The sequence below is a fragment of the Bacillus rossius genome, chromosome 1, assembly GCF_032445375.1.
Source record: "Bacillus rossius redtenbacheri isolate Brsri chromosome 1, Brsri_v3, whole genome shotgun sequence".
Lineage (NCBI taxonomy): Eukaryota > Metazoa > Arthropoda > Insecta > Phasmatodea > Bacillidae > Bacillus > Bacillus rossius.
This window is the reverse complement of record NC_086330.1, coordinates 292,338,424-292,364,882: the sequence shown is the minus strand read 5'-3', so window position 1 is coordinate 292,364,882 and position 26,459 is coordinate 292,338,424. Positions and strand designations below refer to the sequence as shown.

At 41.7% G+C, this 26,459-nt stretch overlaps 2 protein-coding genes across 3 annotated transcripts in view; both read left to right on the top strand.

Moving 5' to 3' along the window:
• The window catches only part of LOC134527745 (uncharacterized), a 148,211-nt gene that overhangs the window by 76,663 nt on the left and 45,089 nt on the right, over nucleotides 1-26,459 (top strand). The window lies entirely within an intron of this gene.
• Nucleotides 2,470-6,161, top strand: LOC134527746 (uncharacterized). The gene is made up of 2 exons (XM_063360675.1): nucleotides 2,470-2,820; nucleotides 4,311-6,161. Exons 1-2 carry the CDS (start codon nucleotides 2,676-2,678, stop codon nucleotides 5,147-5,149), a joined length of 984 nt encoding a protein of 327 aa, XP_063216745.1. The 5' UTR covers nucleotides 2,470-2,675; the 3' UTR covers nucleotides 5,150-6,161.

The window sequence follows — 26,459 nt, the reverse complement described above, 5'->3', positions numbered from 1 at the left end:
ACCATCACTCTTCAGAGTGCAGCCACGAGGTGTCCTCGTCGCCTCGGAAAACCCTCCGACCCGCCGTACTTCGGCCCGACGGGTTTACAGCCAGTTAAGGCCCGGATGCGACTGCACTCGTCGGGCGACGACCGCCGTCAACCCCAGCTGGAAAATGGCAACTACAGTGCCCAGGCTGGAAGTACCTGGGGGTTGCCTCAGTACCTCCACCGACTACAAGGCTAAAGGGGAAACCTCGCCGTGCAGTTTACAGCCCATTTTTAGGCCCGGTCGCCCGACACCATAACCACCATACCCAGTCGAACTCCTTTACCATAGGGCCTGATCCATTCACTATGGGGCCCTTTGGGACCGATGCACCGAGGCTCGGCCGTCGAACCCCCCGGAAAGGTTTCTATCGCAGATTCAGCCCTTCAACCATTTCCAGTCTCATACATGCAATTGAGGATGCACTGAGGCAGATTTAGACCCTGCAGCGCCCTCTTTAGTTATAGAGGTGCTATGACAAGAGGTTGGGGAACCCTCCCAACTTAGTCACCACGATCCTCCCCCAACAGTGGTGCCAACGTGGAGGCAGAGGGTCGCCGCTTGATGTGGAGAGGCTATATAATCGCATCACACACCCTTTCCGCGGGCTTGATGGCTCATGTCTCGGATATTAGAACCGGCAACAGTTCCAACACCTCAGACGACAATCACGTTCCTGATCGGTGTGTGGAAACCTCAGAGCAGGCAAAAGAGACCTCGGGGTTGCCTGAATCTCCTCACCGACTGCAAGGCTAAAGGGGAAACTTTGCCGTGCAGTTTACAGCCCGTTTTTAGACCCGGTCACCTGCTCTGCAGCGCCACTGCCAGTTAGGTCAAACCCACTCCCACCAGTATAGCCGTGGACAGGGAGCTTGAGGACTTCGTCCAGCTGGCAAAAGAAATCGAGCGGGACCTACGCCTGTCCCCGCGCCCACGGGTCATCCGCAGCCCGCCGACGGGGGGCGTCCCCGCCACCCACGACGACCCCGGAAGATGCTTGGGCAGTGGTGCCGTACGTGAACCCCCCTTCCCCTCCCGGCACCACCTGCCGGGGGGGCGAGGCGAGGGAGAGAGGGGCCACGATGCAACCCGCCACGCACTCGGCCAACACCGCCACAGAGCAGGCCGCGTGCGCTAACCCGCGGGCAGATGGACAGCGGGACCGGCCCCCACGGTGCCGTTACTGCAGGGAGGAGGCCTACCATTGGCACGAGGTGTGCCCCACCCAGGCCGCGCTGTGGCAGGATCGCCGTACCGGCGCAACGCAGCCGGGAAACGCCCACTAGGGAACAGGATACAGGCGGGCTACTGTTCCTGGATCACGGCCAGCGCATCACCCAAGAGGCCAACCCGCACAGCAACATTGCCGCCCATCAGACCAGGCGGTGGTGTTCCCCAGCACCCGTCAGCGCCCCGCACCGGGTCGTCGGCGAGCGGCGCCGCGTCACTGGTGCCCCCGACGCACCCAGCACCACCTGCGGGGCCTGACCGAGCACCATCGCTGCCCGTCATACCAGGCGGTGGTGCCACGCAACACCCGTCAGCGCCCCGCATCGGGTCGTCGGCGAGCGGCGCCGCGTCACTGGCGCCCCCGACGCACCCAGCACCACCTGCGGGGCCTGACCGAGCACCATCGCTGCCCGTCAGACCAGGCGGTGGTGCCACGCAACACCCGTCAGCACCCCGCACCGGGTCGTCGGCGAGCGGCGCCGTGTCACTGGCGCCCCCGATGCACCCAGCACCACCTGCGGGGCCTGACCAAGCACCACCGCCACGACTGGGGTGAGCGGGAAACAACACGGACAAGCTGATGTGGGTGCCCATCCTGCTGAATGGCCAGCCCGTCCACGCCCTGGTGGACACCGCGGCGAGCCACACGTACGTCGCGGCCCACCTGGTGCCCGAGGCAGACCTGGAGCAGCAGGAGGGAGGCGTCCAGCTGGCCACCTGGGGAGCTAGCGCGCTCACGACGGGGCGTGCCCAGGTAAAGATCACCGTCAGGGATATGTGTAGTCGGACAACAGCCCTGGTGGTGCCGGAGCTGAGGGACGACCTGATCCTGGGACTACCTTGGCTCGTACAAGAGGATGCCGCCATCGACGTAGGTGAGGGCAGAATACACGTCGGGCGTCAGGGGCGGAGGACGCTCTACAGCGTAAACCAGAGGGGGATTACCCCGCCGGCCCCCGCCATCACCCTAGCAGACCTACAGAATGAGGTGCCCCCTGAGTACAGGAACATGTTCAACGAGGTACTGGCCCAGCAAGCGCAGGTGTTCACCGCCGCGGACATGCTACGGCGGACCACAGTCACTCAACACACCATCCCGACACGACCCCACGAGCCCCGCTTTGTCAAGCCCTTCGGTTTTGGATTAAGGGAGCGGGAGGCGATTCAAACACAGATCGCGGAGATGTTGCGGGACAGGGTAAGGCCCTCCTCACACGGGGATACTGAAGTTGCTTAGATACCGCGAGACTCGGCGACCGAGCGACTCGTCATGTAGATAGGCATGGCGTCACTCAGACGGCGATACTGGAGTGGCGGAGACTGGAAGTCGTAAGCAACGTAAATCCCGGCGACTCAGCATGCTGGTCTCCACGCTACTCCAGTAGCCTACGCGGCGCGATACTGTATTGTAGCGAACAATGGGCGAGCAGGCGTTTAATATCAAATTTGTAAACGAAGTTGAGAAACACCCAGAACTCTATAACTACAAGTTGAAAGGGTATTCAAAAAAGGATGTGACTGACAAAGCATGGAATGATGTCGCAAAAGAAGTGCAACTCACAGGTAAGTTGACAATATCTTAAACAACAATAATTAGATATAAAATATCTATCATAATAAACTAACTTGTGAAAAACCAAAATGTATATGTAAACAGCATGTTTTATATTTAGTATCTCACAAATACATTATTAGTAAAAGAAATATAGTTTTTATACAATGGTTATTCGTCCTTCGAAGAAATACCTTATTCTAAAACGTTTGTAACGTATAAAAATTACTTTCTATTGATATCTTTTCTTGGTTCCCAAGGGAATTACGCATGGTTTTTACGAACTTCGATAAAACTTACCACATGTTCAAAGTTGTTGTCATACTCACAGTAACCTACAAAAACACATGAAATACTTTAATACCTAATTAGTTATTGTAACAGTATTTCCACTGCCATGGAACAGAAGCCCGGGGTGTTAGAAAATAGTTTGCCAAGTAATTCCGCACTTCATGAGCAGTAGACCGATCATGTAACGTTAGGTCTTCTAGTGGCTGTGGATTGATGTTGGGCGTTTCTGAGTTGCCAAATGGTTCACCAGCAAAATATTTAATACCTTCACTTTTCCGAATGAAGTTGTGAAGAATGCAGACAGATTTTATTACATCAACCACTCTTTCCGTAGTTCGGCAGCGAATAGCAGTGTTCAACACTTGGAACTTTTCTGCCATCATTCCGAAAGCGCACTCCACTGTTTTCCGTCCTCTGCTCAATCTGTAATTGAATATTCTTTTAACATCATCAAGTGTTCTCTGAGGGTAAGGACGCAGCAAATATTGTGACAATGGAAAGGCCTCATCTCCAACAAAGTAAAAAGGAAAGTCAATCTCATTGTCGTCATCTGGTAATCGTGAAGGCGGTGGTATGTCTAGTCCTCCATTTGCAATCCAGTGTTTGACAGCTGATGCGCGAAACACTCCTCCATCGCTGTTTCTACCTGCATAGCCAGTTTCAATAAGAGTGAAGAAACCATCTGCATCACTGCTAGCCAGCAGCACTATTGAGTGATACATTTTGTAATTAAAGTTACTTGAGCCAGTTCCAGGTAATTTTTCTATTCGAATATGCTTACCGTCCAATGAACCCAAGCAATTGGGTAAATTCCACAGTGAATAGAAACGCTGTGCTATCATTCTCCACTTTTCTTCTCCTGGGACAGGCATGTAGGACTCTTTCAACGATTCCCAAATTAATTTGGTAGTTTCTCGTATGATGTTGATAACTGTGCTTTCTCCTCTAGCAAAGTACATCGACAGCGATACAAATGTACCTCCTGTTGCCAAATACCTGCAACAAAGTTAAATTAAATTTTACTTCATAATACATTCCCCATGTACCATTTATATATTTTTTCTTCAAATAATAAACATATGTTGTATATATCTGGATTATACTTAATACTACTTCACTTTTGTATTTGTTTTTTGTTTACTGTAAATTAGTTAGGAATTCATCCATTGCAACGATTTATATTTATGTGAACAATGTTGTTTGTTTTCAGTTAACGAATGCAAAGAAAAATGGAAAAATCTCCGTTCAGTTTTTGTCCGTCACATAAAGCCACCTCCAAGTGGTTCAAGTTCCAAAAATAAGAAACCATATTATCTATCGGAGGCAATGAAATTTACCCTACCATTCATAAAAACGCTTGGTACACCATCGGGGAATTTGCCAGAAGTCATCAATGAACAAAACCTGGAACACAGTTCATCTGACCCAACACAAAATACGGAAGACGTTGCGGCTGAAGAGGAGGAATATATCTCAGATAACGCAATACTAACTACAACACCACAACTTTCCCTTCCTTCACCTATGCTGCCAAATACTGACTTCTCGCAAGAACATGCTCATCATTCCCAACAAATGACTCATGATCCCTTTTCCAACCCAAAAGATAATTTATCAAAGCGTAAAAAGCAAACAGTGACGGAAGTGGACAAGTCCTTTATGGAATACATGAATGCAAAGAAAAGGAAACTTGAATCGAATTCAAACGATGATAGGCAAGTAAAAAAGTCGTTTCTTCTAAGCCTTTTACCAGAAATCGAACCTTTGACAGATGCACAAATGAAATCATTCCGACGTAGGGTTCTGCAGCTTATTGATGACATCACGAATCCAAAAGACATGCACCAACACGTACCAGCTTACCAACAGACCCCAACTTACTCCTACAGTGTTTCCACGCATTCATCGTTGGCTACAGATAATGCTTCAATTTGTTCGTCGCCTGGAAATCAAACTATTCCACAGAAAGTACAAGATACTGAAACGCAACAGTATTTTGAAGTCATCCAAGAGACTTTACAATATGAGCAGGAACATAATGTGATGTGATGTTTTGTTGGGTGTGTAAACATATAACTTTGGTGTACGTGTTTTTATCTCTATTATGTTGTTTATTTTTGTGTTTACAGTCATGATTTGAATGTTTGTGTAATGGGTATTCTTTAAATAGTTTATATATATACATTTTTTCTTTTGCAGTACATTATTTGAATGTGTATTTCTTAGGTATATTTGAATTAAACATTGGAATGAATTTATGCATAAGATATGTTTATACTTTCACCTTTCAGTTGACTGGAATACTTGGGTATAAATAACTTTAGATTATTTAACCTGTTAACGTTAAAGTGCACATTCTTAAGATCCATACAACAGCCATTTTCCACAGATAAAATAAGTAATTGCGGCCTCAAGTTAAAATGCATACATTGTTTTTATTCGCCAAGCATCAGTATATACGTTAAAATACTTGGAAAGAAATAGATTTGTGTTGAAGGGAAACATTTAGAAGTGCCTTAACAAAAATTCGTAATAATTTGTATTTCTTAACTTACTTACCTCAAAGTTATCAGCAATCGTTCACCGGGGCTCACGCATTCCCTCATAGTGGTATCCCTATAATACATCGCAGGTGTAACAATTTCCGTTAACATTTGGTAAGTCTCCTTCGTCATTCTGTAGAAAGCGATGAATTTTGAGTCTGTCTCTTGCAATTCTTTGGCCGCGACAAATAATCTACAATTAATGTTCCTTTCTATATATGGATGAACCCACAATCTTTTCCTACTTCGTTTTCTATAATGTTGATAATATTGGATAACAATATCACTATCGTCACTGCTGTTATCACTGGACATTACATACAATATATAGGCACTTCACGGTTCCACAAGATACTCGGGCTGTACTCACGATGCATTTTTTCCTCCCAGTCTCTGATATTTTAGTAGCGTCGTGTGAAGATAACGGGCGACTAGAGTCACCCAGTCACACAGTTGCCTAGTCTCCAGGCTACCAGCGATCGTTTTGTAGGCAACTTCAGTATCCCCGTGTGAGGAGGGCCTAATTGAACCGAGTGAGTCGCCGTACAATTGCTTGGTAGTGATGGCCAAGAAGAAGGATGGCTCACTCCGGTTCTGCGTAAACTTCAAGCCCATTAACACAGTCACCATCCCCGCCCCACCACCGATCATCAACATCACAGATGCCCTAGCTGGGTTGGGGGAGGCAGGCATATTCACATCACTGGACCTCAAGTCGGGGTACTGGCAGGTGCCCATCTGCCCCGAGGATCGGCCGAAGACGGCCTTCACCGCGCCCGACGGCCGCATGTTCCAATTGTGCGCCATGCCGTTCGGGCTGATGGATGCCCCCGCGACCTTTCAGACCATGATGGTGCGCGTCCTGGACAGGTTCGTGGGCAAGTTTGCCGCGGCCTACCTGGATGACATCATCATCTGGTCACGAACGTGGGAGGACTATGCGCACCACCTCGCCATGGTCCTCGAATGGCTGGCCCGCCACGGCCTGACCTGCGCGCCCCACTAGTACCATGTCGGCGCGGTGGAGTTAGCCTACCTGGGGCACATGGTGAGCGCGGACGGGTGCCGGCCCCTGCCAGCCCAGCTCGATCTGATCGAGTCCAAGCCTCCCCCGCGTACCCGGAAGCAGCTGCAACAGCTGGTGGGGCTGCTCAACTGGCTCAGGAGCTTCATACCTAATTTCGCCGTCGTCACTGAACCCTGACCGACCTTCTGTCACCAAAGTACCGGTTTCGGTGGACCCCGGAGGCCGACCACGCCCTGAACGCCGTCAAACGCCTGTTCCGGGAGTGTCACACCCTTGCTCGTCTACAACCCGCAGAACACATATACCTGCAGACCGACGCCAGCCAGGAGGGCATGGGCGCGGTCTTGTATCAGCTGGGTCAGGACGGGGAGCGGCACGTAGTAGAGTACGCCAGTGCCAAGTTTGGGCCGGCGGCGCGCCGCTACCACTTGAACGAGCAGGAGTGTCTGGCGGTCGTGTGGGCCATGGCACGCTATCGGCACCACCTCAAGGGTCGACCCTTTACACTCCGGACTGACAGCCAGTGCCTGAAGTGGCTGGATTCGGTACAGGGGCGCAAATCAAAGTTCACACGGTGGGCGCTCACCTTGCAGACCTTCGATTTTCACGACGAGCACGTGCCGAGCCGGGAGAATCAGCTGGCCGACGAGTTGTCACGCCACCCCGACCCGGGCTCCGAGTTCGATGACGAGGGGACGTGGAAGGAGCTGTTGCAGCCGCCAGGGACTTCCCCTGACCAGCCCGAGGGGGAGGAAACGGCCACCCTGTACGCCACCCAAAACCCCGCGACCCTGGAAGTATCCCGACCCGACAATCTGGCCAGCCTCGTCCAGGTCGTGCATCACGCACAACAGACGGACGCGGCGGCGCTCACCGGTGTGGCCGCGTGCGCGGCCGGACACCGCTCCTTCCAGCGGTGTCTGGACGGCGAGCTACAGACGCGCGCCCCCGGCGATTGGAGAGCTGGCGCACACACGTGCCCACAGTCGCTCGTCCGGCGGTAATGCACTTTTATCACGACCACGACTTGGCGGGGCACCCAGGGGCGGAACAAACACAGGAGGTGCTGCGGCACACCTTTCACTGGCCCGGGGTAGCGCGGGACGTACGGGAGTACGTCAGAGGCTGTCAGCTGTGCCAACAACGCAAGGCCCGGAGGGCCGACGGGGTCGAACAGCAACAGCCCCGCAGGCCGCACACACCCTTCCACACTCTGGCATTAGACGTCATGGGCCCGTACCCCAGAACACCTAGGGGGAAATGCTTCCTCGTGGTCGTCACCGACCTCTTCACGTGCTGGGTGGAGGCGTTTCCGGTGTCTAACGTCCGGGCCCGGACGATCACCAACCTGTTGGAGGGAGAGGTCTACTCCCATTACAGCTTCCCAAAGGTCCTCCTGACGGACAATGGAAGTCAGTTCATGGGCAAACAATGGCGGGCAGACTGCCGCCGTTGGGGCATCGCCCAACACACTACACCCACGTACCACCCCCGCGCCAATCCTACAGAGAGGAGGAATCAGGACATCAAGGCCCAGCTCCGACTGCGTCTGGGGGACGACCACACGAAATGGGACGTTCACTTACCAAAGATTTTGTATTGTCTGAGGCGGCGCATAAACGCCGTTACCGGCCACTCTCCTGTGGAGCTCGTGCAGGGGCAAAACCTGGCACTCCCGGGGTCGAGGCCATGCGGGAGCAGGCGAGGGAGAGACAGGCCCAGTTCCTCGCCCACAAAACGCCCACCACCACACATGCCCCTGCCCCCCTCACACCCGGACATTGGGTCTACGTCCGCCAACACCACCTATCGGCAGGGGCAAAGAATTTCTGCACCGGGCTGGCCCCCAAGTGGTCACCGCTGCGGCAGATACTGTGGAAGACGGGGCCATCCACCTACGCCGTACGCACCCCGAGCGGGCGCCCGGCCAAGGTGCACCGGGACGATTTGCGGCTAGTAATTACCCCCCCCCCCCAAATACAAATACGTCAACCCCCTACGACTCCGGACTCAGCGGGGACACGACCAGGGGCGCGGGAAACTAGTCGCGAGGCGACGACGCAACACCAGGACCGGGGTCAAACCCCGACACACCGATCGGCGAGGCAAGGGAAAGACGCACGAGGGACTCCGACTCTCCTGGACGCACTGATGTCAACCTCCCGACGAGTCCAGACACCGCCCCCACTGACAACCAACCTGACGAGGCAGGGGAAGCGACACCTTCCCGTCACAATCCCGCCACCATCCCTCCCGACACGGGCGAGACCACTCCCATCATTAGTCACCCGGACGACGAGACACGTGCCGGAGGCGGATGAGGAGGACGAGCCTTGGTGGCCACTAGACCTGAATCTGAGCACTTCAACGTTCCGGGTAGTCATTGAGGAGCCAGAGGCCGAATCAGGGGAAGAGGAGGTAACTGATAGGAGGTATCCACGCCGGAAGCGGCGTCTAGTACAACCCACATGCTGTACGGGAGAGCCGTCAGCGGCGGGGAGGAGAGACGGGACAGTTGGCCTGCAGGCCAGGACAGTCAGGGACACGGAGGACCTAGATAGACATAAATTCAAAGTAATAATTAGACCCCTCTTGGCCAAATGCCTTACCGGGGTTAAACATATCTTTCTATTCATTAACTTATAATTGTAAATATGTTAAATATTTGCTTATAAATTAAAATTAAAATTGTGCGTATAATATTACGTTTCCTACTTTAAGTCTTTAATGGGCTAGGAAATCTCGGTAGAGGTCCTCCTGGGGCTGATAGCCAAAAGGTTACCAGCCCCAAGAGGAAGCGGTAATTTGCCTGTGTCTTCTAAAATTGATCACAGTTCCCGCGGGGAGCCACGCGGAGGCTACCGCCCGGTGACCCAAACCGCCTCTATTACATACATACCAGCAGATTTATTAAGATATAAACATAGTTATTTATTGAGATATAAACATAGTTATTATAAATTTTATCTTTATACAATATCATGTTGGAAAGAGATCAAGAGATTTTAAGAAAAAGATGTTAACAATATTTAAACTTTGTATTGAATTTGTATTGTATTTATTCATACATTATCAAAACATTAAAATAAGCTCATTGTAACCCATCTTCCTCCTTAATTGTAAGAGGGGTTGCGTCCCCGACTCACTCTGGGCGCGAAGGGAAAAAATAAATATTAAAACCAGGCATAAAAAGCTAAACAATATAAATTCCCCACACCACTGCCCAGGGGTCAGGCCAAAAACTTCAAAGGATATAATAGCAGAGTAACCATTAAACAAACAAGAGGCAAGACTTTGGACGTATGTTATTAAAAAATAGAAATTTGCAAAAAAAGTATTTACTATACATAACCATACAAGCTTAGTTACAAAAGCTGACGTTAATAATGGCAGCATCTTATCCCCATTTGCGATACTAACAATAACCTTTAAAAAATCGTAAAAATATAAATACTGATAACAACAAGTATAAAAAAATATATAAAAATTAATATATATATATATATATATATATATATATATATATATATATATATAAAATATTAACAACGCCTTTAATAAGTAGTCAACTATTATCACCAAAAGGGCGTGAGGCGTGGCCACTATAAAATACCAAAATTTAACTGACTGCCATAATACCAAAAATCAAACAAGACAATCAATACAAATATATAAAAAATTCTACAATAATAATACTGAAGTACAAAAAATTTATTTAAATAAAGTTCTTAAACTCTCAATCAACGGTTTAGTCTTTCTTCAGATGTTCGTTACTAAAGACTTGCCAAAAAACAAAGTTAATATCCTACGCGTGCGCTGGCTTCCTGACCTTCCTCACCAACTCCAGAGTCTAATGCCACGCCGGGCCATAGGTACGAACTCACAAAGGCGTGAACGATGATCAAAAAAAAAATTATCTTATTTTTAAGGGAAACGTAGCAAAAACTCTTCACGTAACATAACTATGTTACCGCAGAAGTATTTATCATCTACTTCAAACAAAGTCTTACTTCTTTATTAACTTGCCAATGATTTCATAAAAACGTAGAATGGCCGCACCAACCAACATCAGGTTGCGCATGTAGTCCAATACAGATCGCATACTTTTAATAATACTGCACAAGCTGATTATATTAGCTAAAGCCAACTTTAAGTATGCAAATTCCGAAGACAAAGTCTCAAAAACAAATTGCAAAAAGTTCGTTTCTTCCAAACTTATACTTTTATTACAACTACAGGCAAACGGGCGACCAATTTAAAAAATCCCACACTGGAACAACGTGTGAAACGAATGGGCCTCTTCACCAAACAGGCTAATAAAAGTTCCGTCCAAATAAAAATTTAGTATGGGAAAATACACAGTTCACTAGGTTTGCCAAAAACCAGTGCAGCACCACGAGGGTAAAAATCAAAATTGCGGCCTCTCTTTAACTTGATAAGTTCAGTATCACAGGGCAAACCATTGCCCTGTCACCCAGCGTGGAGCCTCCACCCCCATACTCTTCGTCGCCCGTTGCCGTCCGGCACACCAGTCCGCGCCGTCACATGGTTCTGTCCTCGACGGTCGCTCGCCACACACTTCTCGCGGCCCCAGCTGATTTTTCACTCCCGGCAAGCCGAATGTCTGACGTCATCAGCCAACCGCCGGGCGCTCGCCAAGTGGTATTTACGTGAAACACAATCGATGTTCTTAAACTCATAATCGATAGCTACCAAACGGCGTATTACTAATTAACAGAAACAAATATAATTAAAAAAAAATTTACAGATAAATTAACATTAATTAAAAAAAGGCGTAAAAATATGTGAAATAAAAAACCATATAAAACTAGAGACCAGCAACAAAAATAAATTACAAGTAAAAATGTGGCCCTGCCGGCCACAACCTCCGCCTTGAACAAAAAAAAAATTTAAACAGCCAAGAAAATCTTAAAAATACTAAAACGTCAAAAAAAAAAACCTTGGACTTGGAGAAAAAGTATTCACAAAAACTTATAATCCAACAAACCAGCCCAAACTCAAACAAACAAACCAGCAACAAGGAAAACTTGCCTCCAAAGTCCCAGCGAAAAATTTCAACGCTCAAAAAAAAAAAAAAACAAGAGAAGGGTTTTCCGACAAGAAACGGAAAAGACAAGCTAAACATCACAAACCCAACAAACGGGATCTAAGAATGCCAAAACAAACAAACAAGCTCCAAAGTCAAATCCGAAACGTATTAGACAAAACCTTCTCTTTCAAAATTATCAAAAACTAAAGATCAAAAAAAAAAAAAAACAAAGTCTGACAACCCGGAGGTAGCAAACTAAAGCAAAAAACTAAAAAAACTATAACCTCACACGAAAAAAAACAAAACCATCACTGGTAATCTAAAAGACCACTAAAATTCCTGGTGCTGATCCTGCTCCCGCTTCTTTTTAAAGCAAAATTTTTCTGAATGACCATTTTTGCCACAAAAACCACAAACAAATTTATTTACCTCCGAAACCGAGCAATCCTTAGCAAAATGCCCTACCTTATTAGACTTAAAACAAGTCTTATCACTTTTTTTATTACCCGGCGTTTTAAAACAAACCGGTTTAAAATTGATTTTGCCTTTACACTTATCGAATTCACATTTAGCGTAAAAAATATTATCAACCTGGATAGCCCAAGTGTTGAGTTCCTCCACACTATTAGGTCTGCCAATAAATGCGCATTCGTGTCTGATGGCAGGATTTAGATTTTCCAAAATAATAGCTACAAAACGGTGATCATCTAACTGCAGACCAAATACATTAACGTGATTTCTAATATCCTGTATAAATTCTAAGGTACTTTCATTTTCCCGTTGAAAACGGAAAATCAATTCCTTAATTAGATCGTCCTTCACCCTCTTAGGGCACAAATATTCCCACAAATTCTCTTTCACTACCGACCATCCAACAGACTTATTTATACCTGGCGTAATCACGTCTCTAGCGATCCCGCTACATTTAGTCGAAATACACCGTAACAATTCTTGCTCGTTTTGTAAACAACAATTAGTTTTCAAACTATCTACCCCCAAGCAAAACTTTATTAAATCTCTTGGCCCACCGGAGCATAAAGATGGCAACCTATCCAGTTCCTTAAAAAGCAATTTACTTTGCATAGCAGTATTCAATGAATTTACTTGGCTGATCTCCGAATTCTCCACATTTTCCTCAACAGGTTTTTTCCTCCCTTCTTTAATGTGGGTACTTAATTTCCTGCGTAAGGTATCAATGTCATCCTCCAGACCACTCTCTACTCCCGCTGCTTGCAAATTAGCGTAAACCTGTTCTTTGGGAAGTTTATAAATCCAAGAAACTGCCATTATGAAAAAAAATCAAAGAAGTCAGCAAAATCGCAAAAGTCCAAAGTCTCTGCCAAGCAGAGTGGCGCAGGTTGAAACCCTTCTTCCACCTTAATTGGAAGAGGGGTTGCGTCCCCGACTCACTCTGGGCGCGAAGGGAAAAAATAAATATTAAAACCAGGCATAAAAAGCTAAACAATATAAATTCCCCACACCACTGCCCAGGGGTCAGGCCAAAAACTTCAAAGGATATAATAGCAGAGTAACCATTAAACAAACAAGAGGCAAGACTTTGGACGTATGTTATTAAAAAATAGAAATTTGCAAAAAAAGTATTTACTATACATAACCATACAAGCTTAGTTACAAAAGCTGACGTTAATAATGGCAGCATCTTATCCCCATTTGCGATACTAACAATAACCTTTAAAAAATCGTAAAAATATAAATACTGATAACAACAAGTATAAAAAAATATATAAATATTAATATATATATATATATATATATATATATATATATATATATATAAAATATTAACAACGCCTTTAATAAGTAGTCAACTATTATCACCAAAAGGGCGTGAGGCGTGGCCACTATAAAATACCAAAATTTAACTGACTGCCATAATACCAAAAATCAAACAAGACAATCAATACAAATATATAAAAAATTCTACAATAATAATACTGAAGTACAAAAAATTTATTTAAATAAAGTTCTTAAACTCTCAATCAACGGTTTAGTCTTTCTTCAGATGTTCGTTACTAAAGACTTGCCAAAAAACAAAGTTAATATCCTAGGCGTGCGCTGGCTTCCTGACCTTCCTCACCAACTCCAGAGTCTAATGCCACGCCGGGCCATAGGTACGAACTCACAAAGGCGTGAACGATGATCAAAAAAAAAATTATCTTATTTTTAAGGGAAACGTAGCAAAAACTCTTCACGTAACATAACTATGTTACCGCAGAAGTATTTATCATCTACTTCAAACAAAGTCTTACTTCTTTATTAACTTGCCAATGATTTCATAAAAACGTAGAATGGCCGCACCAACCAACATCAGGTTGCGCATGTAGTCCAATACAGATCGCATACTTTTAATAATACTGCACAAGCTGATTATATTAGCTAAAGCCAACTTTAAGTATGCAAATTCCGAAGACAAAGTCTCAAAAACAAATTGCAAAAAGTTTGTTTCTTCCAAACTTATACTTTTATTACAACTACAGGCAAACGGGCGACCAATTTAAAAAATCCCACACTAGAACAACGTGTGAAACGAATGGGCCTCTTCACCAAACAGGCTAATAAAAGTTCCGTCCAAATAAAAATTTAGTATGGGAAAATACACAGTTCACTAGGTTTGCCAAAAACCAGTGCAGCACCACGAGGGTAAAAATCAAAATTACGGCCTCTCTTTACCTTGATAAGTTCAGTATCACAGGGCAAACCATTGCCCTGTCACCCAGCGTGGAGCCTCCACCCCCATACTCTTCGTCGCCCGTTGCCGTCCGGCACACCAGTCCGCGCCGTCACATGGTTCTGTCCTCGACGGTCGCTCGCCACACACTTCTCGCGGCCCCAGCTGATTTTTCACTCCCGGCAAGCCGAATGTCTGACGTCATCAGCCAACCGCCAGGCGCTCGCCAAGTGGTATTTACGTGAAACACAATCGATGTTCTTAAACTCATAATCGATAGCTACCAAACGGCGTATTACTAATTAACAGAAACAAATATAATTAAAAAAAAATTTACAGATAAATTAACATTAATTAAAAAAAGGCGTAAAAATACGTGAAATAAAAAACCATATAAAACTAGAGACCAGCAACAAAAATATTTAAATTCATAGGTTTGCAATTATTTTTGAATTATAAACTATAGCCACAGAACATTGAAGAGTATATATATAACAAAATGTTACATGATTTATAAACTGTAAGAGTATAGAGTATGTTTAACACATTATTTAGACATTTAGAGATATTTGAATACGTTAAAATAAAATAAGATACATTAAATATATATTCATGTATTAATACAAAGTACGTTAAAATTCATTAAAAGTGACAAATAAAATCATCTCATCATTAAAATAAAATAATATGAAGAGATGTAGGTGGCAGACAGTACAATCATAAATTTTAATTTTATTTTCTAATCTTCCAGATCGTCATTGAGTGTTTTTATGATTCTGTATAAAGTTTCTATAAATATTTTGACATGTTTATATATTTCTGGATCATATATTTTATATTTCATGAGTGGCCATGTTTCCTTATATAAGGCGAGTTCATCTTTCAGAATAAGTCTTTCCTGTTTAAATAGTTTACATATATAAAGTAGGTGGTAAACATACTGGCTGCCTTCATTACATTGACAACTGTCATCTGTTTTTTTATGGAGATAGTTTTTTAAGTAATATTTTATCTGACAATGACCTGAGAAGATAGATGTTACATATTCGCTGAAATAGATTTTGCTATTATACCATTCTTTGATATTATTAATATAGTTCTTTATAATGTAACTTCCTGCAGTTTTCTTGTATTCATCTTCCCATATACTGATGCTTTCCTGTTCAAATTTTTGTTTCAATTCTTTTAGTGATATCACCTCCTCTCCATTAACATGAATATATAATTTGTTTTCCACTGTTTCAGGTGTCAATACATTATCATTATGTATAACTGTAGTTCCTTGTTTGATATCGAAGACCATATTTCTATTATTTATACTTAAATCTATTGGAATAATTTTGTTTATTGTTAATACTGTCAGGAAAGAGCTTGTCTTACACATATTAGTTAGTTTAATAAGTGCAAATCTTTGAGTGGATCTAAGAAGTCTTAAGAAATGTGTATTTGAAGTTCTGTTTCTAAATACTGAAGATGAATATTGAATTATGTTTTGGCACAATGATTTATAGATTAGTCTCTGGTTTTTACTGTTATATTTTGTAACATTCCATACAGTTTTTCTAAGTTGGACAAACAATTTTTTTTTTACTTTATCTGTTATATACTTCAGATGTGGAAGGAAGCTTAGCTTATGATCTAATATCATCCCTAAATATAGATGTTTCTGTACAAACTTTATACTGGTTGTATTATACTTTATCACAGGAGGTCTCTTATTATAGATTACCTTTAACTTGCAGGGCAAAAGTTTTCTGAACAGCTATTTGTAATCTGTGTTCATCCATCCATGTCTTAGTTTGATGTAAGGCTTCATTTGATATTTGTTCTAGTTCAATTCTGTTATTTGCATGTATGATTATAGCTATGTCATCAGCATATGCTATAGGTGTAACTTTTGGGTTATTTAATCCATGGTTTAGGTATTTATTAATGACTAGGTTCCAAAGGGTCGGTCCCAAAACCGAACCTTGAGGACATCCCATATTCATCGTTCTATTTATTCTAACTTGATCTATTTCCATGATAAGCTTCCTATTGTTTAAATAACTCCAAATTAGTTGTTTAGTTTTGCTTGTAATTTTTAGGTTGTTTACTTCTTCTTGTATGTATCTCCAGCATAGTGTAGAGAAGGCGTTACTTATGTCCAGAAATATTATGATGATATATTTATCTGTTATGTTATTTATGATCTGCATTATCTTATTTATTGCGTGCTCAGTTGATATCCCAGGTCTAAATCCAAACTGGTTATTATGAAGATGATTTTGTATATGTTTTGTGATCCGTTTCAGAATTATGCGTTCAAATATCTTGCCAAAGGTGGCCAGTAAGCATATTGGTCTATATGAGTTTGGTAAATTTCGTGGTTTATTGTTTCCTTTGTACAACAATACTATCTCTGCGATTTTCCAATCTGTTGGGAAGAGTCCTGTGATTAAACATCTATTGTAGATTTCGACTAAGCAACTTTCTGCCTCTATTGTAAAATTTCTTAGTATTTCCGTGGTGATGCTATCCGGACCTGGAGCCTTATTCAGTCTTGATTGTCTTAATGCATCTCGGTATTCAGCTCTGGTGATTTCTGATTCATCTTCTTCATTATTTATTTGAAATGGAATTATGGGTTCAGTGATATTATCTAATGGTAGCAAAAAGTCTATTAGTTTAGTATAAGTTTCGTTAATATTTTGTGTTTGTACTTCATTTATTATAATGCTGTTTATTGGCTCGAATCGTCTTAGTTTTCCTCTCGCCAACTTATCAGGAATGCTCCATATGTTGTTTGCCGCCTCCTTAATTACGTATTCGCTCCATTTGTTATTGCTATGTTCTATTATTAAATGTTTATATTATTTTCTAAGCAGTTTATATTCGTTTTTATAGATGTTTTTAGCCACACATGGGCAACATTTTCTATACTTTCTTTGTTTACGTAGTACTTTATTTTTTTTAGCCTCCAGCTCTTCGGACCACCACCAACATCTCTGTTTGTTACTTTGTTTTATATATTTCTTGGATTTTTGCGAACATTTGTTTATTATTTCATTCTGAAAATGTTTTATCACTTCTTCTAGATTATCGTTATCCAACAGTTTTAATTTGATAATTCTTCTTTGACGGTTTGCCAATTCTTTACCAATTTGTGAAGTCGTTTCTCCGTGACATAATGGCGTTCATCATTATTGAGTTCCATCTGCCACTTTATTGTATTATGATCGCTTATGCTTTCAATAAATGTCCAGTTATACATTGAATGTGCTATACTATGTGATGTTGTAGTAATATCTATATTTTCCGCGCCATGGATGCAGTCATACGTATATAAATGTCCCTCTTTATTTAAGATTGTTAAGTCATTTTTAATTATAAAATCCGTTATATAATCTCCTCTGTCATCCGTTATTTTAGAATGCCATGAGGTTGATTTCGAATTTATATCTCCTGCAATTATAAAGTGGCTGTGTCTATTGGAATCTATAATATTTTGTATTACTTCAAATGTATACTTGAAATCTTGATGTGGAGGTAAGTAAATACTCATTATTATATATTCTTTATTGTGCAGATATACTTTGACCACTGTTATCTCCTTTATTGTTATGTATATTAATGGTAGTATTGATATATTTTTATGAATCATGATTGCTGTTAATATTTTATCATTATTTATATAATGAATAATATTCCAGTTTTTATTGGTGTTAGTGAAAAAGGGCTATTTCTATATTTTCCTGTATAGTTAGTGTGATTATATCAAGTGTTACAATTTTTGAGCCTTGCAGATTTGCTTGTAAAAATTTAACTGCCATAATTTATATTGTTTTTTTGTTCTTTCTCTGGCTTGTATAAAAACTGGACACTCCTTGTCTATTGCGGTGTGGCTCGTTTCCGTTTCCTTTTTTTTATATCTCACACAATTAATACATCTACTTTTACTTGATTCGCATTTCCAATGAGTATGGTCCTCCTTCCCACACTTTGCGCAATACTGTTTTATATCTTTACATCGTTTATCGGTGTGGCCGTATCGAAGGCACCTGTTACATCTAGGGGTAGATATAAACTCTTTCAGTTTAAAAGATTCGTAACTAAAATATACTCTTCCAAGTTTGATCATGTTCTCAAATATTTGAGGAGTAGTCTCTAATATTAAGTTTTTTTTTGTGTTCTTTAGGTTTTGTTTCAAAAAGGATCTTACAATTAGTTTGGTATTCTTCTTTTGACATCTGCTCCTTAAAGTTCTGTGCGTAAATTTTATTGTATATCTCTTCTTTCGTTTCATCATCTGGCAATTGGTACATAATTATTTTAGGATTTCTTTTTTCCAAGACTTTACAATTCATTTCTTTTACGTTGTTTTCCATCACGTTCTGAATTTTTGAAGCTTGTATTATAGACGGAACTTCAATGATTATTGTTTGTGAATTTGTCTTTATTATCTTATTGATTTGTATATTGTGTTGTACTGGTTTAAGATGTTGCATCAATTTGTATTTGGTAGTTTCACTGCTTCCGTCAGGTTTTTTTTCTTTTGGTTCTATTAAAAGTTTCATAGATGTCTCCTTGACTATTTTATTTGGTTTATTGATGATCTCTGTGAATAGTGGCTGCTGATGTTGAATTGGTTTATTTTGTGTTAAAATTTCAATTTTTCCTTTAACTTTTGCGATTTCAAGTTCCTGTTCTATAATAATATCCCTCATTCGGCTAAATATTTCAAGAATCATCAATTTATTAGTTTATGTTATTCTTGTATCTTTTTTCATGTTGGCAAAGATTTCAAGAATATTATCATAATTCTGAGTTATTCTGTCCTTGGCTGTTTGATTTGTTTGATTCTGTGTATTTTTGATTTTGCTTTTCTTCTGTTTTCTTATTTCCTGATTGGTTTCTTCATTAATCTTGTCTTCTTCCTCTTCTCTGTCTCTCTTCCTTGTTTCCGTAACTGTTTCCATATCTTCTATTTCTTGAGAGGCCCAGGATTCCTCCTGTGTCCTTCTTGCAGAATGAGTTGTCTTGTTATACTTGCTGCTTTTTGGTGTTATTATTATGTCTTGATCCACTGGTAGCTGTATTTCTTCTTGTTGTTGGGTCCTTGGAGGTGTTCTCAAGGTCTTGCTACTTCTTGTGAAGGGTCCCTCCATTGTAACATAAACACCCTATACTCTGTCGCACTTAGCAATTGCTCCAAACTAATGAATCTATGGAATCTCGAAACAGCATGTGGGCGGGCCCCCAAAACAAACACTCGTTTAAAAACTAAAATGTCATATCTATGAAAGGTGAGTATATTATGATTATTATTATGCCTTTATTATAAAACTAAATTCTCTGATATGTTTTTTACCATTATTTAACCTTTCTTCTTCATTATTTTCTATAAATTAAATAAAATCAAGTAAAAACACCAACAGTTTTAAAATAAAATTTAAAGTCGTTAAATGTGTATCAGTTATAAAATTGTTAAAATAGTTTATTACTCAGAAACTATAAACATTAGGGCAAAATGCTTGAAATTTCCTTTCTTTATATGTTTCTTCATTACTATAACCAAAAGAAACCAATATATAACACTTTTTATCAATTATTTAAATAATTAATTTTATTTATAATATGTCTCCATTGGTATATTTGCCTCTTGTTCCTTTATGGTCTGTTGTAATCTTCTTTTCTTGTGGTTAGTAAATAACACTATTTCAAATCATATTCTGAAGTAAGATTTGTGGGGAGGAGAGACGGGACAGTTGGCCTGCAGGCCAGGACAGTCAGGGACACGGAGGACCTAGATAGACAGGCCGACACAAGAACGGCCCAACCCCGTAGGGACCGGCAGGCCCCTCCGCACCTGGACGACTACGTCATCACTAACAACCAGGCCGCCAGGGAGACAAGCGGCGACAGGGAGGTCAGGGCCCCCAATCGTTTCCGCCTTCTCGAAACTGAGCACCCAGGTCCCCGCGGCCGACTAGGCCGCACTCGCCATTCCCCAGCCCACCTCCGGGACTACTTCTTGGAGACAATCACGTCACTCACCGGGGGCACACAGCCAGGAGCTTCCGGCATCCACATGGGGGGAAGGAACAACCTTAGGGACCCAACACCGCCCGGGACACGGCACAATCCACCACAAGGGCAGGGAACGTTAACTGATCTCGATGCAGACGACAGTGAGGAGGAAGGGAACGCGCGGACTGATGTTGTTTCTCACACTGCCGCAGCCAGTGCCCTTGATCTGGCTTTGCGCCACGTCGAGCAACATGCTGATGCAACCCCAACATATGTTATGTTTATGCGGCGTTGGCGAAACATTGCATCTTCAAGCCGATTTAGTGCATTGCGTCAAAGGAATATTACTGAGTTTGCCTCTTAGATAATGGTTTGCTGTTTTACGTTTTGTTTTGTGTCAATCCTGTACAGAACATACATATAGCATGTAAAAAAAAATTCAAAATTTTTCAATATGTACATATGTATTTAAGTACTATGTACTACTATGTAATCCTATTTTTTTCTCTCTTCAGTTAGACAGTGAAATAGAAAATTATAAATTTCTTATGTACATATTAATAAATGTACAACATTACTTGAAAAAAATTGTTTTTCTTTACTTTTCCTAGTTCTTAAATGTTATAAAAATTAAATTTTTTGTCCTAGCCCTGTTCGGATTAGGCGGATTTTCGGATTAGCGGGGTTCGGATTAGCGGGACTCAACTGTACAAAGTTTCATCATAAACTTTTATATATTTTCACTGATTTCTACTGGCACGTCACTTTCTTTCAGCCAATCAGAGAGTAGGGCTTCCTTCTTCACTGATGTAGAGAGTATAGCCATTAACCTGGTTTTCCTTGACTCGCTCATAGTGGAGGCACCCATAAATCATTTCTTAAGTTTATTTTTCCTTCTCCACTCCAGATATAAATTTGTATAAATTTAATTTCTAGCATTTTACTCTTTAATAATATGGTCTATTCTTATTATTTTGTTTATTACGAACTTTACAGATCACCATTCATATTTCTCCTAATTTTCATATCATACTTATAAAAAAACTCCCACGATCAGCAGGCTGTTAAAATATACCTGTTACATAGTTGGCTTAGTGAAAATGTCACAGAAACACACATATTACACAACATCCTCAATATACTTTATTTGCACACAAACCTGAAATTTCTTTTGTTCGCTAACTTTGTTACAAGAGTACACATTAATTGTTAATACACTGTTGACTAAGTTGTAGAAACATAAATTAGTGTGCAAATGAATTTCGTTATTTGGCAATTTAATGGTTTCAGATGTTTGAAGAAGTCAGCACCTCAGATACTGCGGCAAAAGGTGAATATTCTACATCCACAGACAACGAAGAACAAACAACGGTTTTGAACACTGACTTCATTCACGCTAGTAACGAATTTGATTCTGAGTCTGTGGCCAGCTCTTCCCTGATAAATAGTGCTGACGAAATACCCATGCATAGAGAAAAAGATATTCATGCCGACCGTAATTTGGAAGGAGTCAGGTTCGTTGAACTGATGTATTTTATAAATAAACTGGTTGAAATAAGTAACCATAGTCCCGCTTTCGGTTGTACTCTAGCTAATATGAGTGTCGTAAGGGAGATAATTAGAGAGTTTTCTTTCATTATTGTGTTTCTTGTAATATGTGCAACAGAACCTTTTCAGTTCCAACTCAAAATCCATGTAGTCCTTCGTACATGGATGTCAATTCTAGGGTAGTTTCTGGAATAATGAGCATCGGTGGTGGACTTTCACATCTGAAAGAGTTTTGTGCGACTGTGGGAGTACCATGCATGTCAACAATGACATATTCAAAGTATCACAACAAAGTGTGTGACGGATGGGAAGAAGCAGCAACAACTCAGATGAAACAAGCTGTTGAAGAAGAAGCAGCTTTAGCAAAACAAAGAGGGGACATGGATGAATTTGGAATTCGGAATTCCACTCTTGACGGTGGTTGTAGATGGCTCCTGGTCCAAAAGATCCTACAAAACAAAATACGATGCATTATCTGGTGTAGCTGCAATAGTGGGCTATGAAACTAAAAAAGTTATTTTCATGGCTGTCGCTAACAAATATTGCTATGTTTGTGCTCAAACAATAAATGGAACTATTCCCCAGCATGTTTGTTACAAAAATCATAAGGAAGTTCTAGCAGCATGGAAGCTAATATCATTCTTGAAGGCTTTCAGCAAAGTGAGGCTGAACACAATGTAAAGTATGCCAGGATGATTGGGGATGGGGACAGTAGTGTTTACAAAAAAATTTAGGAAGCACGTCCTTATAAGAACTGACGTCGTCCGGGCCTGCGGCCCCTTTGAGACCGATATGCCACCACCCGAACATCATCTCTGTTCAAACCTCCTGCTTGTGCGTGCGTGTGTGCGTGTGTTCGTAGCCCAGCAAGAGGGCGCTTAGCTGCAGTGTGCCGCACCCCTATAAGTCTTAATAATTATTGTAATCCTTTTCTTTTCGCCCCAAAATAGTGACACGACGGCTATGTATGTGAGTGTCTTTTGTTTAATTAAATTATGATGTTTTGTAGTAAAATACGTGCAAGCACGGACAAGGACGCTCCCTAGCGGGCGGCGGAGGAACTAGCACGTAACTTGATTTAAACTGTTTTCTATCATTTAAGTAATTATTACAGACGGTCTGGGTATGGATGTGATGTGCTAATTTTTGTAAAGAGTTTATGTTATTTTCAATAATAACCCGGGGCACGCAATAGCTAAGTTGTTAACGGTAATTGTGTTCGGCGCGAAGGGCGCCATGTTGCCGTCCGCAAGCCTTGTCTCTTCCCAGTCTCCTTCTACAGCCGGCCGAGAGCGGACGTCCCTGCAGACACCCCGAGGACATCACCGTTGTTTCACCGAGAAGTAGTTCTGTTAAGTAATTTATTCAAATCGTTTTCATTTTATCCTCGGGGCCTCTCTCAGTCGGAGAGACTGCTTCATTAATAATTATTTACTCTCCGGAGTTTTCGGTCATCTGTGTGATAACTAACGGCTTGAGGCGACCACGTGCGTGGTTCGCCTCCTCACCTAATTCGATTCGTACCTCGGGCGTTTTATAACAGTATCAAGGAAGGACTGTGTAAGGGCGTGTAACGTGAGTAATAAAAACCAACTTAATTGAGTCACGTGTCTTTGTGTTCGGGGGGGCCACGTGGGTCCTTAACCTGGTCAGCGGCGTGTGGGACGCCCTAAGAGCCCACTGCGGTTAATTAGAAGCGTGCCCAACGCTGAGAGCGGGCTTGATTAGGAACAGGTGTGCATTAAAAATCAGGAGGGCTAATATCTCGCTGCACACGGGCCACGTAACGCCCTGAGTTAGAGTTTCACGCCAGGTCCACGTGCCCACTCACGTGGTGGCGCCCATTATTTTCCACCAATATTCAAACCTTAACACCGGTATGCCCTCAGAACATTACTGTTGAGAAAATCGAGTGTAACAACCATCTTTTATGAAACTATCGTCGGAAGTTGATGAATGTGAGTGAAAACCGTTCACTTGGCATTGCCGCCCTAAGAAAAGTCGTGTGTAACAAGATAAGCAAAATTGTGTCAGGCGTACAGAAGGCAGTTGCATACCGAAAAGCTGAAAACACTATTCAAAACAATCGAATTCAAGGCTTGAAATATGATATTGAAAATGGTCCTAGCCATGTATTAGGTGAGCACTTAGAGTGTCGAAAATTAGGGTATTTCTGCAATGGTCGTCAGGAAGGTGAAATTAATTATGTCCCAGAACATTCAAAAAGTGGTCTGTATTCTCAAATCAAAAATGCTGCTGTCTACTTGTCTACGCAGGCACGTAGCTTGATATTTGATGTTGATAATAATGCTGCGGAACACTTCAATTCGGTCATTGCTAAGTTTTCTGGTGGTAAGCGTATAAACTATACCACCAGAAGGTCATACCAGGGAAGATGTGCTGCTGCTGTGGTAGCACACAATACGAGAATGCCACATTACATTCTTCACAAGACAATGCAGGATGGCATTAGCCCTAACAAAGTTGTAAAAAAATTGGAACTTAAGCGCAAAGCTAGAATTAAGAAAAGACGAAATAATAAAAAGTGCAGAAGAATCGATTTTAGAAAATCTCTAGCCCAAGTAATCAGTGACAAAGATTATGGGCTGCAGTGCCAGAAACCAGACATGCCAGTGGATGTATACCAACAAGAATAAACCAGATTATTACAGTCCATTCAGAAAACTGATGAACGCCGTCAAATAGAAAGAGAAACGATACTACAAGCAGGAAGTGGAGAATGGCTGGAAATGAGATGGAAACTATTGACAGCTTCAAAATTCGGGCGGGTGAAACGTATGAAGCCAACAACAAGCTGCAAGAACCTAGTAAGAGCCATAATATACTCTCATGGCATACTTAATGTTCCAGCAGTACAACATGGCAGGCAGTCCGAAGAAATAGTCATCAAACAGCTATAAGACCAGGAAAAAATTAATATAAGTAAAGCTGGTCTTTTTATTGACCAAGAACACCTATTTCTTGCCGCAACACCCGAAGGCCTTGTTGGCGAAGACCATCTCGTAGAAATAAAGTGTCCTGCTTCAGCATAAGGAATGGACATAAATGAAGCCATGCGAGAAGGCAAAATAAAGTATTTGAAATATTCTGAAGAGAGTCCTACTGTCATTTCGTTAAAAAAAGATCATGAATATTTCTACCAAGTCCCGGGTCAGCTTCACATAACCAGAAGGGATATTTGCTTGTTTGGCATCTGGACTTCGAGCCAAAAGAAAGTAAAAGTATTGGAAATTTTCAGAGACGACACATTCTGGAAAGAAAAAATGGAGCCAAAACTCGTTTTATTTTACACACAATGCGTTCTTCCGGAATTAGTTGATCCTAGACACACAAGAAATATGGAAATTCGGGATCCACCGCACATAACAGAGGCTATCAGAAGCCATAAGATAAAATGCATGGGAAAAACGAAGATCATCCAAAACAAAACCGAATATTACATCCTGATTACATTAAACGTGAGCATTTTTCAAGCTTTTGTAGAACTTTAAATAAAATGTTGGTCTTGGATAATCATTCAAACTAATTTTTATACTGACCTGTTTGATTTATTAGTCTACGTCACCTGCTCACTTAGCTTCATAGACTTATCACCTTTCATACTGAAAATAATTCTTGCTCATTGTTTCCAGAACGTTTAACCATGACAAGCATTTTCATGAACCTTCATTTTTAGTATGCCAGCACCTACATGTGAATAAGAAAGTATAGCCCGTGTGGTCACGTTCAGTGCCTACCTAGAGAATCATTACATTAATTATTTTGGATATGTAAAAAAATAAAATGTCTTACCTATAATGTAAATTTTAAAGCTGAGTTAAGCTTTCCAGAATGGTTAAATGCTTAAGTGAGCAATGGTGCTTTAAAATTATAGAAGACATTGCTTGTTTAGGTGAATAAATACTGAAGTGGTCGTAACTGTAACTTAGTTTGAAGGAAATTAATTCATTTGGCAGCCAATTGAGAAATTTTGTAAAATTTGTAAATGAGAAACAAGAGAATTTCCTAAAGAGAGTGTTCGGTATGCATTAAATTTCGTTAAATAATGTATAATAGCGACCATAAAACTATTTTGCTTCAGTGGTAAGCTGAATTAAATTCAGTGTTTTGTTGTTTTAAAAGTGTGTGTGCATTAAATCAAATAGTATAAATGCCTGTCTAGTTAAAAATATAAAGCTTATGTACATTTTTTGTGTGTAATTCTACTAAACTTGTTTAAATAATCTGTTGTCTTTTACTGTATCGGATTTGTAAAATTATTTCTATTTAAGTATTTGTTTCTCTTAAATACCTCTCTAAAGGCCATCTACATACTTTTAAGATTGTTGGACTTTTCTGCAAACTGTTTGAAAAAGGTTTTTGTGATGTAAAAATATTTGTGTTTGAAATGTCTATTATACCTAGAGGCCGGAAAAATTCGCAATTTGCGATAGATGCGATTTTTTTGCGAATTTTGAGGTTAGATGCGATTT

Coding starts and splice junctions, on each gene's coding strand:
- LOC134527746 (XM_063360675.1), top strand. CDS start 2,676: ATGGGCGAGCAGGCGTTTAATATCAAATTTGTAAACGAAGTTGAGAAA. Junction 2,821..4,310: donor AAAAGAAGTGCAACTCACAG/GTAAGTTGACAA, acceptor GTTTGTTTTCAG/TTAACGAATGCAAAGAAAAA.